Source organism: Pyrus communis, chromosome 1 (assembly GCF_041283825.1).
Source record: "Pyrus communis isolate YQ-2024b chromosome 1, ASM4128382v1, whole genome shotgun sequence".
Classification (NCBI taxonomy): domain Eukaryota; kingdom Viridiplantae; phylum Streptophyta; class Magnoliopsida; order Rosales; family Rosaceae; genus Pyrus; species Pyrus communis.
The window spans coordinates 9,067,593-9,081,534 of NC_142565.1; the positions used below are offsets into that span (position 1 = coordinate 9,067,593).

Sequence of the window (13,942 nt, forward strand, 5' to 3'; positions counted from 1 at the left end):
GAGAGCTCGTATCATGTTTCAAAACATGTAGGGCACATGAAACAAAATATAAATCCATCACAAACAATTCAATTTCAAGATTAAAAGAGTAACGTACCTTTCGATCCAGAAATTAAAACATTAAGACGTTCAAAATTTGGATTTGCTCAGCAGAAAACAAGGAGAGTTAACAACTTCTCCATTACCACTACATATCATATGCCAAAAAGAACGATACCCGTAACAGATTTGATAGGGCAACTAATCTCAAAATACTAAAAACCATCAAACTGAAGATTGGATTACATCTTGCCGAAAGGAGCCCCTAATCGAACAAGCTGAATCCCATATCGTCATCGCTCTCTTCCTTGGGTTCTTCCTGTAAAATCAAGTTGGAAACCAAAATGAGCAAGTCGGATAACCCAACACTAAAGACCACAACAATTTCAAAAAACTCGTTCGATGAAAAACGATAGAAGTGACCCAATACCTTCTTCTCCTCTGCTGCAGGAGCAGCAGCAGCTGGGGCAGCAGCACCGCCTCCTGGGGCAGCAACGGCAACAGCAGCACCGCCGCCACCAGCGCCAACATTCAGGATGAGATCATCAATGTTCTTCTTCTCGGCAAGCTTGGCGAACAAGCCGGGCCAGTAAGACTCAACAGTGATATTAGCAGCTTTCACCAATGTTGCAATCTTCTCAGACTATTACACACCAATTAAGGAGAAAAACAGCTTCCAAAAACAACATTTCCAAAGTTCTACCATTTAACCCACTAATTTAAACCAAAAATAAATCAAATAACACGAACAAAAAATTCTAATTTCTTGCGTGTGCTCTCAGAAATAAACAATGAATTAAATAAAATAAAACCCATGAGAATTTAATCCATAATATAAAAAATGAACACAAAAAGTTTACCAATTGCAACATAAATAATAATAGCAAACCATAAAAAAGCTAAAAAAAACAACCAAGTAAATAAATAAATAAATAAATGAAAACCCATATGTGAAAGAAAAATGAATAAAAGGATACAGTGATGGGGATGCCATCGTCGTGGAGGATGAGGGCGGCGTAGCTGCACGCAAGCTCTGAAAACGCCATCGTTTTTCGCTATAACGAACAAAAACCAAGCCCACAATTACTAATCTATGCGCTGCAATCCATCGGAGTTCAAAGTCGATGCTAATTCGTGAGAGAGAGAGAGAGAGAGAGTTACCTGAGGGAGACGAGATCTGAGACTGATGGGTGGCAGAGAGCTGCGCGGCTGCAAAACCTCAACACTTTCTCGTCCAGGGTTTCTGATTTTCTAGCGAGCTAGGGCATTTAAAGGTACGCAACAGTGGACTAGCCTAATATATATTTTTTTCAATGGAAGCGCAAGAATGGGCTCAAGGCCCAAAAAGCCCAATTCTTATTTCTTTCGGTGGTCAAAGACTCAAAGCCCAATTCCTAGGGAGTTTTGGACACAAGTTTTGAGGAAGAAAATGAGATTCCATTTGTAGATGAATTAAAAGTCCTCTGACCTAGAAAAAACATTTCTTCTGAAAAGGCTTTAATAGTTAAAATTAAAATTTTGAGCTCATCTATAAGGAAAAGGGGGACATTTTTGGTCAACTGCCCACCGGTCAGGCTTGTTCGACCGTCCAATGATATCTCATTATTCACATTTTTATTAGATGACTTGAAATAGGTTTAATTTTATAGCTTAACATTAAGATTAGTTTAATTTTTAGTTATTTTCTATTTAGGTTCAATAACTAGGACTCTATGTCAGCATTTTTTTCTGATTAAGTTGATTTGTTTGTGTTGTGATTACTATTTTACCCTCCTATTTTTTCATGTTCTTTATTTGTATCATCATTCAAATTCTGTATATATTCATCTTTAATTATCCATTAAAAAAAAAAAAAAATTCATTCTTCAGTTTCGGTCATCTTCTGCTATAGGATATCTTGATAATAATTTTTGAATTTGGATTACTGATATCCTTTATGTTTTATGTTCTTCAAGCTCATGTTGTCTTCTCTGATAATCAATGAGATACAAAGGGCTAATATTGCTTTTAATCACCAATGCACTACTAAAACAAATTGTAATTTTCTAGGCACCTAAAATTTTCCATTTTTATTTGCTGTTTTCATTCCACCCATGTAGGTGGACAACAACAAATCAGTTATAAAAACTCAATTCCTAGATCAAAGAAAAAACACAATAACTTTCCACTCATTCAGGTACGTAAATAGATACAAAAAATTCAATTCACACAGTAATTTACTTTCATTCCACCCTATAGGTAGACAACAACAACAACTAAGACACAACCAACAAAAGGTGCTATTAAGCTACATATTCTACAAAACCCACCAACTCAATTAACACGTATTTAAAAACTCAGGGCTCAAACTTCTATTGATCCTGGTTTAAAAATCTTTAGCTCGAATCAGTATTATAAACCCAATTTCACCTAAAAAAATGTCTCAAATCAAGTGCATATATAATCTATACCTCCACCCTAATAGGAAAATTATGGTTTCCTTCCTCTCATATAGGTAGACAACAAAAGCAACCAACAACAAAGGATGAAAAGATAAAATAGGTGCATATTACCATACCAGTTCGCCAGGTATGAATATCCTTCAAAACCTAAACTCCTGCCTACATTGATTGTTTGCAGGAATCATATTTATCCATCTCATAATTCGAATTTGAATTATACAAGCAAGAATCGGGAAGATTTTTTTTTTTTTCAAAATTATTGGAATCGACGAGATAAATTCAACGCCCCCAAAATCATTAGAATCTGGCAAATTCATTTCAAAAACTACACAGTGGCAAGTGCTGTAATTCGTTTGAAAATTATGGAGACATGGATATATATTATACTTGCTAGGTCCCACCTTGGACGATGTAATACTAGTGGACTCCTTTCAAAATAGCCTTATAAAATTGGACCCATGTTGAAAGACCCTTTTTTTTATTTAACAAGTATATAGACAATTAGGTAATCGAAGTCTTGATAATATCAATAATATCGATGATATGTTGATAGTTGATAACCTCCCCGTAGTATTGTCGCCACTTAGACAAGCTCAAGGAAACTAGACATTAAGGAGGATTACCATAATCAAGGAAAAGAAAGCAAACAGGAAGGAAACATAAGAGAATGGATGGAAATGAGTGGGGTTGGGAAAAAATAAGTGGTAAAGGGGCAAGCAAGATGGGAGGAAGGAGGAGGAATTGAGGGAAGGGGTAGCGGGCTTGAGGGTAGAAGGAAAGGGGGAAAATCAAGTGGGTAGCATGCCGACCCCAGCCAAAAGAAGGAGTCAACGGTGAAGAGCAGGGTATTTGTAGGGGTTTATGTACGCAAGAGAGAGGGAAAGTGGCCAAGTTAGGGACAACCACTCTAAATCTTAGTACTATCAATTAAGATAGGAATTCAAGTTCCTTGACAAAAATCTTCTCTCATTAAAGTTAAGTTGCATACATTGCTTTAGTTTCTTTTGTCATTGCAACTTGAGTAAAAATTCAGGTAGCAATGCAAAAAATTCCCCTAGTACTTATTGTTATTTTCATCTTCAATATAGAAGCATGTTGATGTCATTTTAGGTAAGCAAGAGACATCTTTTATGTCAAATCAACTTGAATCCCTAAATATCTTTTCATATAGTTTGAAACTTTGAGTGATATAGTGATTGTTTGTCGGGTAATGCTAGATAGGCTATTTATTTAAATTATATTTTGTAAATTATATGATGTGGTTATTGATAATTTGATCATTATATAAGTGTTGATTAACATGTTTATTACTTATTAATGATGCATCATATAGTTTGCAAATATGGTTTAAAAAATGGTCTACTTAGCATTACTTGTTGTAAAATCGACGATGTATGCAGTGGAATAAATAAACAAGACACAAAATTTACGAGGTTCCTCTACATTCAATGTGACTCAAGTACGTCCTCGGAGCAGCAGTGATGCTTTCATTTATAATCTGAAGTAATAAGATTACAAAGATAACTCTGTTCTCTCATCTCTTTTTCTTTTCTCTACCATGAGCCTTGTGGCTTCTCTCTTTTTCCTTTCTTCTTCCTTTTTTCTTTTCTCTCCTTTCATCTGTAAGGCTTTGTGTTTTTGTGTGTGATTTTATATGGAAGGATGAGGCAACAAGTGGATTAGTGGGCAAACATGTAGAGTTGTAATAGGTTGGCCATCCACACATTGCATGACTTATAAGATTACAACATTTCCCCTTGGATGGCCACAAGTCTTTCATTGACTTGTTAAAATCTTGACTTGTTTTGGATGATCCCCCTGATGAGTTTCTCCCATTGATTTCAAATTCTTTAGGTTAATCATTGATTCTTCTGTTTTAGTCTCTTAGCGGGGAGAATTGCTGAAAGAGGTGCTTTGCTTGTTGTTAACTTTCCATAGGCTTGGTCTTGAACTGGGCTAGAAAGGCCTTCTGCTAGACTTCCTCCAAAGGTCTTAATTTACTCCTTTTATTTGGAGCTTAATTTGATTCAAGGGTGGTGGACACTTGATCTTGAATTAGACTTGTGATTCCTTCAAAGACCGTCGAGGTTTGATCTTGATTGAAATTGGACAACGAGGAGCTTCACGTGACAAGTGATATTCGGCTTTGTCGGGGATGAATCAACACGTGTTTATTGTGCTTGTTGATTCTCCACGAGCTTTAATGTATCATTTTCACTTACCTTATATGTTCCTTTTACAAAAGTGGTTTTTTCCTTATGTAGGTGTGACATTTTCTCTTGTAGTATTTGTCCCCTTATGCAGGAACAGAATGCAAACCTTGCATTTGAATGGTCCTTCAAAACATCTTTTCTCAGTGACTCATCATGTTTGGCAGCTTCAGTGTAAATAGCCAACATCATATTAACAGTTGAAGATGAGTACTTAGAGAGCAATGCAAGGTAAGCACTCAGGGAAGGGTTCCATACAATCAGTTCCAGATCGGAAGCTTGATTTCAAGTTCCGACTGATTGCCTTTTTTTTTTTATCTTTGTCTTGCAGATAAGAGCAACAACAAAGAAAAAGGATAAAGAAAAACATGATATGAGATACTTTTGCTTTCGACCCTGACGATATGAGATACTTTTGCTATGGTATGACTTGTTTGAAGAGCTATTCTCGGAAAGAAAGAAAGCTAAGTATTTCGTGATGCTTTGTTAAAGATGCATTCTCAGAGAGGAGGAAGAATTTAAGCATTTTTCTAGGTCTGTTTTGCCATGGATGACGAATGTCGACATATATAGAGTTCTCTCAATATCAAGTAGTGGTGCTGTGCATTTACTTTTGTCAGCAATTATGGTGTAATTAGAACAGTATGATTCACGCGTTTTTAGCTTTGTCAGAGATTTTTGATAAAGTTGCATGTGATATCCAAAAAGCTGAGATTGCATGTGAAAGGTAATGACAAACTTCATTTAGAAAATCCGACTTTTGAAATTCGGAGAGCAGTGACTCTTCGATTTTTGAACAAGTGGCCATGTTGCTTCGTCTTTTATAGAGGCATTAATTGTGTTCAAAACGTACGCTCGGAAAAACTGTTGCCTATATAATTTTCTCTTTCTTGCACTTTTGAGATTTTATCTGACCTCATTTTTCTTTCATCATTTCTGAAAATGGCTTTGCCCATTTAACCTTTGTTTAGATTTAAGTCTCGGAAGGGATACAGATGAGTCGCGTCAGGATAATATATGGCGCTCATCCTTCTTATCTTCTAATGACCCTCTTACAGTTGGAGACTCTGTGATAAAGAACAATATAACCGCTACAGTAGTAGTTAGGAATCTTTTCACTCCAAAGGATAACAGAATCATTTTAGAACGGTCTGATGAGTTGGTTGTTCAAGACTCATTGACTCTCAGTGTTCAGTGTGCTGGCTCCGTTTCCAATATGGGCTAATGCCTATTTGCTCGAACTCGCCAAGTTGAATCATTGATGGCTGAGGTGGCAAGTCTTAAGCAAGAAATTAGAGAGCTCAAGCACGAGAATAGAATGTTACACGTGCTTGCAAATAATTACTTGACGAACATGAAAAGAAAGCTCGACCAACTACTGGAACCGAAAGTCGGACTCAAAGTGACAATCAAAGGTTCGTGGCTTTATTCCAAAGGCACCTATTGACTTCGCCATTAGGAGTTTTACCAAGTATTGAGGCTCCAAATAATCAACCTTTGGTGCCTTCCCTTTCTAAGGTACTTCCGAGTACTAAGGCTTCACATGAGCAACCTTTGTGAAAGTTCCCTCCTGTTTGTTCATTTTAATTCATGTGTATGTACATGTCTGTAATTTCTCGGAGATATTAATAGATAAGCTTCATTTCATTTAATTTATTGTGTAAATACAATAAAGCATAAACTTCATTAAGATGTGGTACTTATTTACCAAACATCCATTCATCTTTTCCTTACGAGGATTAATGATTTTTCTTAGTGTCTAAATATTAATTAACCACTTGAGTGTTCAACTCATGATCTTCAATCTATATATGGTTCTTTAATATTATAAACATCATGGATAGGATTTGTGTTGGCATATTGTTCTATCTGCAGCTCAAGACCATATTTCTCTCAACACTTTATAATCTCTCCTGACTTTTCAGGAGTTCCAATTTAATAATATTAAGAGATTTTAGTATGTTGTAACAATATCATAATGATAGTACTCACTAAGGCAATTTATATCATCCATTGGTATCGAGTACATAATTTATGCTTTACCCTTCCAGGGCTTACTTCAAGCAATTTGAATCCTTTGGAGATTTTCTACACTTCATGACACATTCTCTTTTGAAATTTATACAGAGCAACTTGCTTCTACATATACTTAAGGGATTTACTTGTGGAGATACGCTTCAAGCATCTCATAAAGTTTCGTGTAATATATAATTTTTCATTTAAATGGACAAGCTTCATAATGAGAAACCATGTTTCCAAGAATGTATTGCAATTTCAGGTTTCAAATAAGAACCTTGTGTCATATCATTTAAGTGTAGTTCATTGTATTACAAATGCCCTATGTAACCTTCTAGGTTTAACATCATTTGGCGATTTGTACAATAGGTCCATTTTCCCTGTTCTTGGTAAATTGATATGGAGTTGCCTTTCTCCATTTTTTTGGCCAATAATTTTTCCTTTTGTCGATGAACAAAAGAACGCAGTTTAATATCAACACAACTCATTGATGAATTTGGTAGCTACTTGTAAAAACCAAAATTATCATTGGTTATCATCAAGCTGAGATCCCATATTCTCATGTGCATGCACATGCATAAAATTTTTTCATTTCTTTGATATCCATTGCCTCTTCAAGGGTATTACACTATCTCTTTCAAGATAGTCATAATTTAGAGAATGTGGATCTTAACATTTTCTGGAGCATTATAGAGCTTGGATTTTAATCTCTACTTCCAAGAGTTGAGTCCTTGGAACCTATACGTCTATCATGTTTTATGCATGAGACATCAAAATTCCCATATCCGAGAATTGTCCTTTGTGGGACGTGTATCCATGCGACTACTGTCATGCTTCTGGCATGCAACAGTTATGCTTCAGGAATGCAATAGTTCAGTAGTACCATATTCTTCTTTTTTCGAATGACTGAACCTTTTGAATCTAAGGGTCTGCCACGGTTCAGGCGTGTAACAGATAAATCATTTGCTACCACATTATTTTATCTAACAGGGACATCAATTCTTGTAGGCACATTTGTAGCAAGTATATTGATTTTATCACTTTCGTTGCATCATTCAATTATTCTTACTTCATTTTCTCATTGATTGCTTCGTGAATCAAAATAAGACAAATTCTCTTTGTTTTTCTGGAATGGTCTTTTCTCATCATTCTTCTGGAATGATATTTTCTCATCGTTCTTCTGGAACGATGCTATTTTCTCCCCCTAACGGTGGGAAAACTATCTTATCAAAATCATAGTCTGTAAATTATGCAGTAAATATATCCCTAGTCAAGGGTTCCAAATATTGAATGATAAATGGTGAATCAAATCCAACATAAATTCCTAGTTTATATTGATGCCTTAGTTTAGTACGTTATGGCAGTACAACAAGCACATAGATAACACAACCAAAAACTCGTAAATATGTAATGTTTGTTAGTTGGTGTCCAAACACGAGTTGTACTGAGAAATATTGATGGTTAGCAACTGGTCTCAACCGAACTTAATAACGAATTATGCAAAATGGTATGCACCAATCTTGCAATTTTTTTTCATGAGCAGAGCATGGGTAATCAATTTCATCCGCTTAATAAATGTTTCTGCTAAACCATTTTTGGGTATAGACATGAGGAACATGGCATTCAACATCAATGCCCAGTGATATGCAATAATCATGAAGACTTTGAGATGTAAACTCTTCAACAAATATGCATTATATCATCATTTACATACATCAAGGAACTTCTGGTCCTTATTTAATAGTTTGTGGACTGAGACTCTTATGTCCTTTATTACAATTAAGTTGTGGCACTTCGGCTCTTCAAACTTAAGGTACTCATCAAGAAACTTCATGTTCGATCTTGAAAATCTAGGGACTTCATGCCTAATCTTTTTGCATGATGGAACTTTAGGTCCAATCATTTTATGTGATGAGGATCAAGAAGCTTCAGGTTCTAATCTGATCAAGGACCTTGGGGTCCAATATGTACTTATCGTAACAAAAAGAAGTACAATAAATAAATTAAAGCAATAAGCGTTAATTCCAACCATGGTAAATAAATTGCTTTTAAGTAAATAAAACTTGTGACAAGGGCTTTGATTTAGCACCATTTACATAAATATCAAAGCTTGAAAGCAAATGGTAATAATTCTACCTACTATAAATAAATAGAATTTATGATAGGGCTTTAAACCAACACCATGCACATAAATATGCCAAAACAGAAAATGCAATGATTAAGTCATTATCTTTTGCTTTTTCTTTTTCTTGGTCTGCCACTTCTTTTGTTTCATTCTTTTTATTTTATTTTATTTTTTCATTTCACAACTCCAAGTCCTTTTAGTTACTCAGGAAGTAATGGTAACAATCAGTTCCAATTGGTGTTCCTCCTCCGGTGAATTTCGAAAAAATCGAAACGGTTCCCATAAGTTTTGGAGTCAAGAGTGTCTGCAAGTTATGAGAAGATCAAAGTGTTATATTTAGCTCAAATTGTAGTATGATAGCGATAAGAGGATACCGAACAACTTTCGTGAAGAAACAATTTCTATCTGAGCTACTGAAATGGAGTTTTGGTACTCATAAGGTGCCTGTCCAATTTTCTACAAAAATTGGAAACTGGTTTGGTATTTCAAGCATCTGCGATGATCGCACCGTTGAAATTTTCTGAAAATTTGATATGTTGTAGGTATGAGGCGGACAAACAACTTTGATGAAGAAAGTATTTCAATCCGAGGTCTGTAAAATGAAGTTCCGAGGCTGTTTACATGACTGTCACATTCTCTACGAATTTTGAGTATGTACTTTTCTGCTTCTGCAAAGAATGATATACAGTCATACAACAACATATATATATATATATATATTTGCTTCAGGAAAATCAGTAGTACAAAGATTTTAGGATGAAATGAAAAGATTTTCTTATCTGTGAGATTCCAGGAGACAGAGGTGAACATGATTTGTAGCGTTGTGCTTTCCACTGACACGATAACTTTTTGTGCTGATAACATGTTGTAAAATCAATGGTGTGTCAGTGAAATAAATAAATAAGACAAAAAATTTACGAGGGTAAGTGTGACTGGAGTACATCCTCGGAGCAGCAGTGATGCTTTCATTTATAATCTAAAGTAAAAGGATTACAAAGATAACTCTCTCTATTCTCTCCTCTCCTTTTCTTCTCTTTGCCGTGAACCTTGTGGCTTCTCTCTTCTTCCTTCTTTCTTTTCTCTCTTTTCAGCCGTAAGGCTTTGTGTTTTTGTGTGTGATTTTATATGGAAGGATGAAGCAACAAATGGATTAGTGGACAAACATGTAGAATTGTAGTGGGTTGGCCATCCACACATTGAATGACTTATAAGATTACAACATTACTCTTGTTTCTCTCTTCTTTTCACATTCCTCCCAAGTAGTTCAATTTTGCATCTCAAAACCAAACCAAATCAAATTAAATGAGTATGCAAAACCAAAGTGATGTTATAGAGACTATCTACTTGAACTATATTTTGTGAATCACATGATGTGGCGCCTGATAGTTGGACTCCTTCTTTAAATCATTAAAGAAATAGTCTAATCATGAACAGTCACATCATGTGATCTACGAAGTATGATCTAAAAATATGGAACTAGATCCCCTCTGAATCCAACCATGCTGAGCCCACTAATCAATACATCCGGACTATTGAAATTTGATCCAACGGTTAGAAACAGGGGGCCCCTCTAAAAGTTATGATAATTATAGCAATTTGATCAAATTTCAACAATCTGGATGCATTGATTAGTGGACTCAGCATGGTTGGATCCGGTTCCCAAAAATATGATATTCCCAGCATTTTTTAGCAAAACCATGCATTCCCCCTTTTCTGAGAGAGCTCCTAGGATTCCAAGCACATTCTTGAAAGCCCCGAAAGTGATTGATTGTGCAAAAGAAGAATCACACCAAAGACAAAGTACAAAATAATCAGAGAGACAATCTTTTATTTCTTCCAACTAATCCATCAATTCCAAAAAAGTATCCGAAGCTTTGAACAATGACCAAATTCAAAAAATTAAAAATTAAAGATTACGAGTTAAATGGCCAATCAAGCTATCCGAAGCTTTGACCAAACTGGTGTTTCAAAGATATAAAACAAATCTTTTGAAACCCGATTGCTTTAATCTTCTCCCATATAAACAAAAAAGGGTTTATATGTCATTGGATGCTCTATGCAATCCAAGGCACATAATCCAACTGCTAATTAGTGTTGTGAGGTGGAATCCAAAGCCCAATCTTTAGCTTCCACCTTATGCAATTACATGAATTAATGATTAATTAATCATCTGATATGAGTCTTAATTAATTAATTAATTCCTCCCCTAATCCTAACAACTAACTTGAAAAATAAGCTAGACTCCCCTACTTGTCCTAACCAAGAACATGTTTGCTGATGATGATGATGATGAAGTTAGTGAAACAAATGAAGAACCAATCGGATGCTGACACTTGTATGAAACCCTTTTGCTCTCTTCTGATGGCAACTAATGTGATTAATCTGCAGCAGCAGGCAATACTTTGGAGGTTGATGGCTGAAAATCTGGTCTTGTTACCCTTCTGTCAATATGGTTAGTCTTGAAAAGTTGACATTGTTTTGATCCCCCTGTGGACATTAAGTTGAAGGATTCTGCTCAGAGTGTGCCCCAGAAGGTTGTGGGGCAGCTGCCTCCCCTGATGTGACCCTAGTTGCTGCTGCTGTTGCACCTGTAACATTTTGCATGTAAACTGTAAATTCTCTAGATAATTCCTCTCGGGTACCACAGTGACGGTATCTCAAACCACTCATGTTGGAATATCAGCGGGAAAATGGTTAAAATGTTTTTACCTGGGGTAGTTGTGGGGGTGGTGATTGGCATTGAAGAAGGAGGAAGAGAGAGGATCCCAGTTGTGGAGGTGGAGCCAAAGGGTTGAGGAGGCAAATAAGGGTACTGTACCATTTGGGGATATTGGACACCAAGGGCATGAGCCTGGCTACTATTATGAGCATATTGAGCATAAAATGGGTAGACATTATGGTAAATTCCAGCCGGCCCTGATGCCCCGCCAGTTGTGGTGGTGTAGTAAGGTGAGAATTGTTGGCCACCACCACCATAGACACTGTAATAGTTCTGCACAATAACATGCATTTTGCACAAAAGTCAGCTTAAGAAAAAATAAAGAAAAATAAATAGTTTAAACCAAAGAAAAATAAATAGTTTCTGTGCCCACTTAAAATGGTAAATAAAAAATATACCATGGGATACATGGAATCTTGTGAATATCCAGTGTACCTGTAAATTTACACCCAAAAACAAGGGAAAAAACAAATCAGATATGGAATGGATGAAAACATTTTGACAAAACCAAAAAAATGAAAATATGGAGTGAATTCGTTTTATGTAAATTGAACTCGGAATTATGGAGAAAAAGGAAAGATTTGGGTGTGTTTTTGTTTTGGGGAATTTGAGGCTTACCCATAAGCTGAATAAGGAAATGTGTATTGGCCAGTGGGTTGAGGGAAATAGGTTGATGAGGATCCATGATAAGCAGCTGGTGGAGCCACCAACCCATGTGCTGCTCTAAACCTTCCTGCACCTGCAGCAATACCATCACAAAATCAACAAACACATTGTGTCTCTTCTTTCTTTCCAAACCCTAGCACATTTCTGCGGAATTCGAGTGCTCAGTCCACCGGCATAATACAGTACGTCGACCGGGCACTCACATCGGGCGGAAGATTTATCCCGAGTCGGAGAACAAAATTATTCAAGAAATGGTAAAGAAAAAGAGTTAATATATGGTATGGGAAAGGCAAAAACCATGGGGAGCAGTCGGTGGGCGGGTCTTTTGTGCACCAAGAGATGCAAGATTGCAGTTTGCCCTCCTTCCATCAATCACAGGGGATGGATTTTGGCATGCCCTCATGGCTGCCTCTGGATCCTTAAATGTAACCTAATCAAAATATTAAACATAAATTAAAACCAAACTCAAATTAATCAGAAAATTCATAACAAAATAATGGGGTTTGCTTACAAATCCATAACCCTTGGATCTTCCAGTGTTTTTATCTGTGATCACAACAGCCTCCAAGATCTCACCAAACTGTTCAAAGTACCTTCTCATGGTTTCCCTCTGAGTCTCCCAGGCCAACCCTCCCACAAAGATTTTGGTAAAAGTTGTGTCATTGTATTGCCCTTGATTATTCATGTAATTAATCCCCCCCACCATCTGAAATTGCCTTCCTTGATTCATCAAATCCAAAAACAAATACCCCAAAAAACAAAAAGATTAATTTTTTTTTTAAAAAAAAAAAGAAAAAAGAAAAACAAACCCTGAACCGAATTTTTTTGGGTGTTTTTCTGGAAAGATCACATGAAAAAAAAACAGAGAGACACTCGTGCAGTTGGTGAGATTCTATTTGGTCTTCTCCTTCTTGTTTGTGAAATGACTGGTTTTTTGTAATGAGGATGCTTCTTCTTCTTCTACAACCGCCTCTTTTTCACAAATCTTCAGATTCCTCAACAACGATTCCCCTAACGAGAAAATCATTACTGTTTGGGGTGGGAAAAAAAAGGGGAGAGAGAGAGAGAGAAAAATATTACCACCCCATCAAAATATTTATATGCAAAAACACTAAACGCAGAGTCAGAAGAAATATCAGAGGAAAAACGCAGAGAAATAATGAATATTTTTAAAATTATTGGAAGAAAAAAAGAATGGAGAAGACAAAAAAGCTGCTAGTGGGAACCCACGACAATAGTGGGCAAAGGTGGTGGCCAATGGAAATATGGAAGACCAGCAGAGACCAAAGGACCAGCTTTCTTGCTGTATCACCACTCTCTCTCTATTTTTCTCACCAATATGCAATTATATATGTGCGTGCATATATTTCGACCAATATAATATATATATATATATATATATATATATATATATATATATATATAATATAATGTATATTATATAAATATATGTGAGAATATATAAATATATAATAATAATGTAGGATTGTGGGGGGTGGGTCTGCATGAACAATTGCTTCGCTGTATTCAACCTTCCATATTTTCTGTTCTTCTTCCTCTCTCTCTCTCTCTCTCTCTCTCTTTCTCTTTTCTCTCAGTTTCCACCCCCTCTTAATATTGCTTGCTCTGTTTATGGCAATTTGGTGGGTCTCTGAGGAGATACCACACCTTGAGAGACTCTCCCTCTCTCCCTCTCTCTCTCTCTCTCTCTCTCTCTCTCTAAAGC

The 13,942-nt window shown here is 36.1% G+C and overlaps 2 protein-coding genes across 2 annotated transcripts; both read right to left on the bottom strand.

Moving 5' to 3' along the window:
• Positions 1-80: 80 nt before the first annotated feature.
• Positions 81-1,339, bottom strand: LOC137719663 (uncharacterized). The gene is made up of 4 exons (XM_068458701.2): positions 1,201-1,339; positions 1,017-1,094; positions 470-682; positions 81-358 (listed from the first exon to the last, which is right to left on the bottom strand). Exons 2-4 carry the CDS (start codon positions 1,083-1,085, stop codon positions 305-307), a joined length of 336 nt encoding a protein of 111 aa, XP_068314802.1. The 5' UTR covers positions 1,086-1,094; positions 1,201-1,339; the 3' UTR covers positions 81-304.
• A 9,293-nt stretch (positions 1,340-10,632) lies between these two features.
• LOC137721409 (uncharacterized) lies at positions 10,633-13,576 on the bottom strand. The gene is made up of 6 exons (XM_068460502.2): positions 12,728-13,576; positions 12,514-12,646; positions 12,169-12,289; positions 11,949-11,985; positions 11,541-11,823; positions 10,633-11,419 (listed from the first exon to the last, which is right to left on the bottom strand). The coding sequence occupies exons 1-6, from the start codon at positions 12,944-12,946 to the stop codon at positions 11,328-11,330; spliced, it is 885 nt and encodes a 294-aa protein (XP_068316603.2). The 5' UTR covers positions 12,947-13,576; the 3' UTR covers positions 10,633-11,327.
• Between the last annotated feature and the right edge of the window lie 366 nt (positions 13,577-13,942).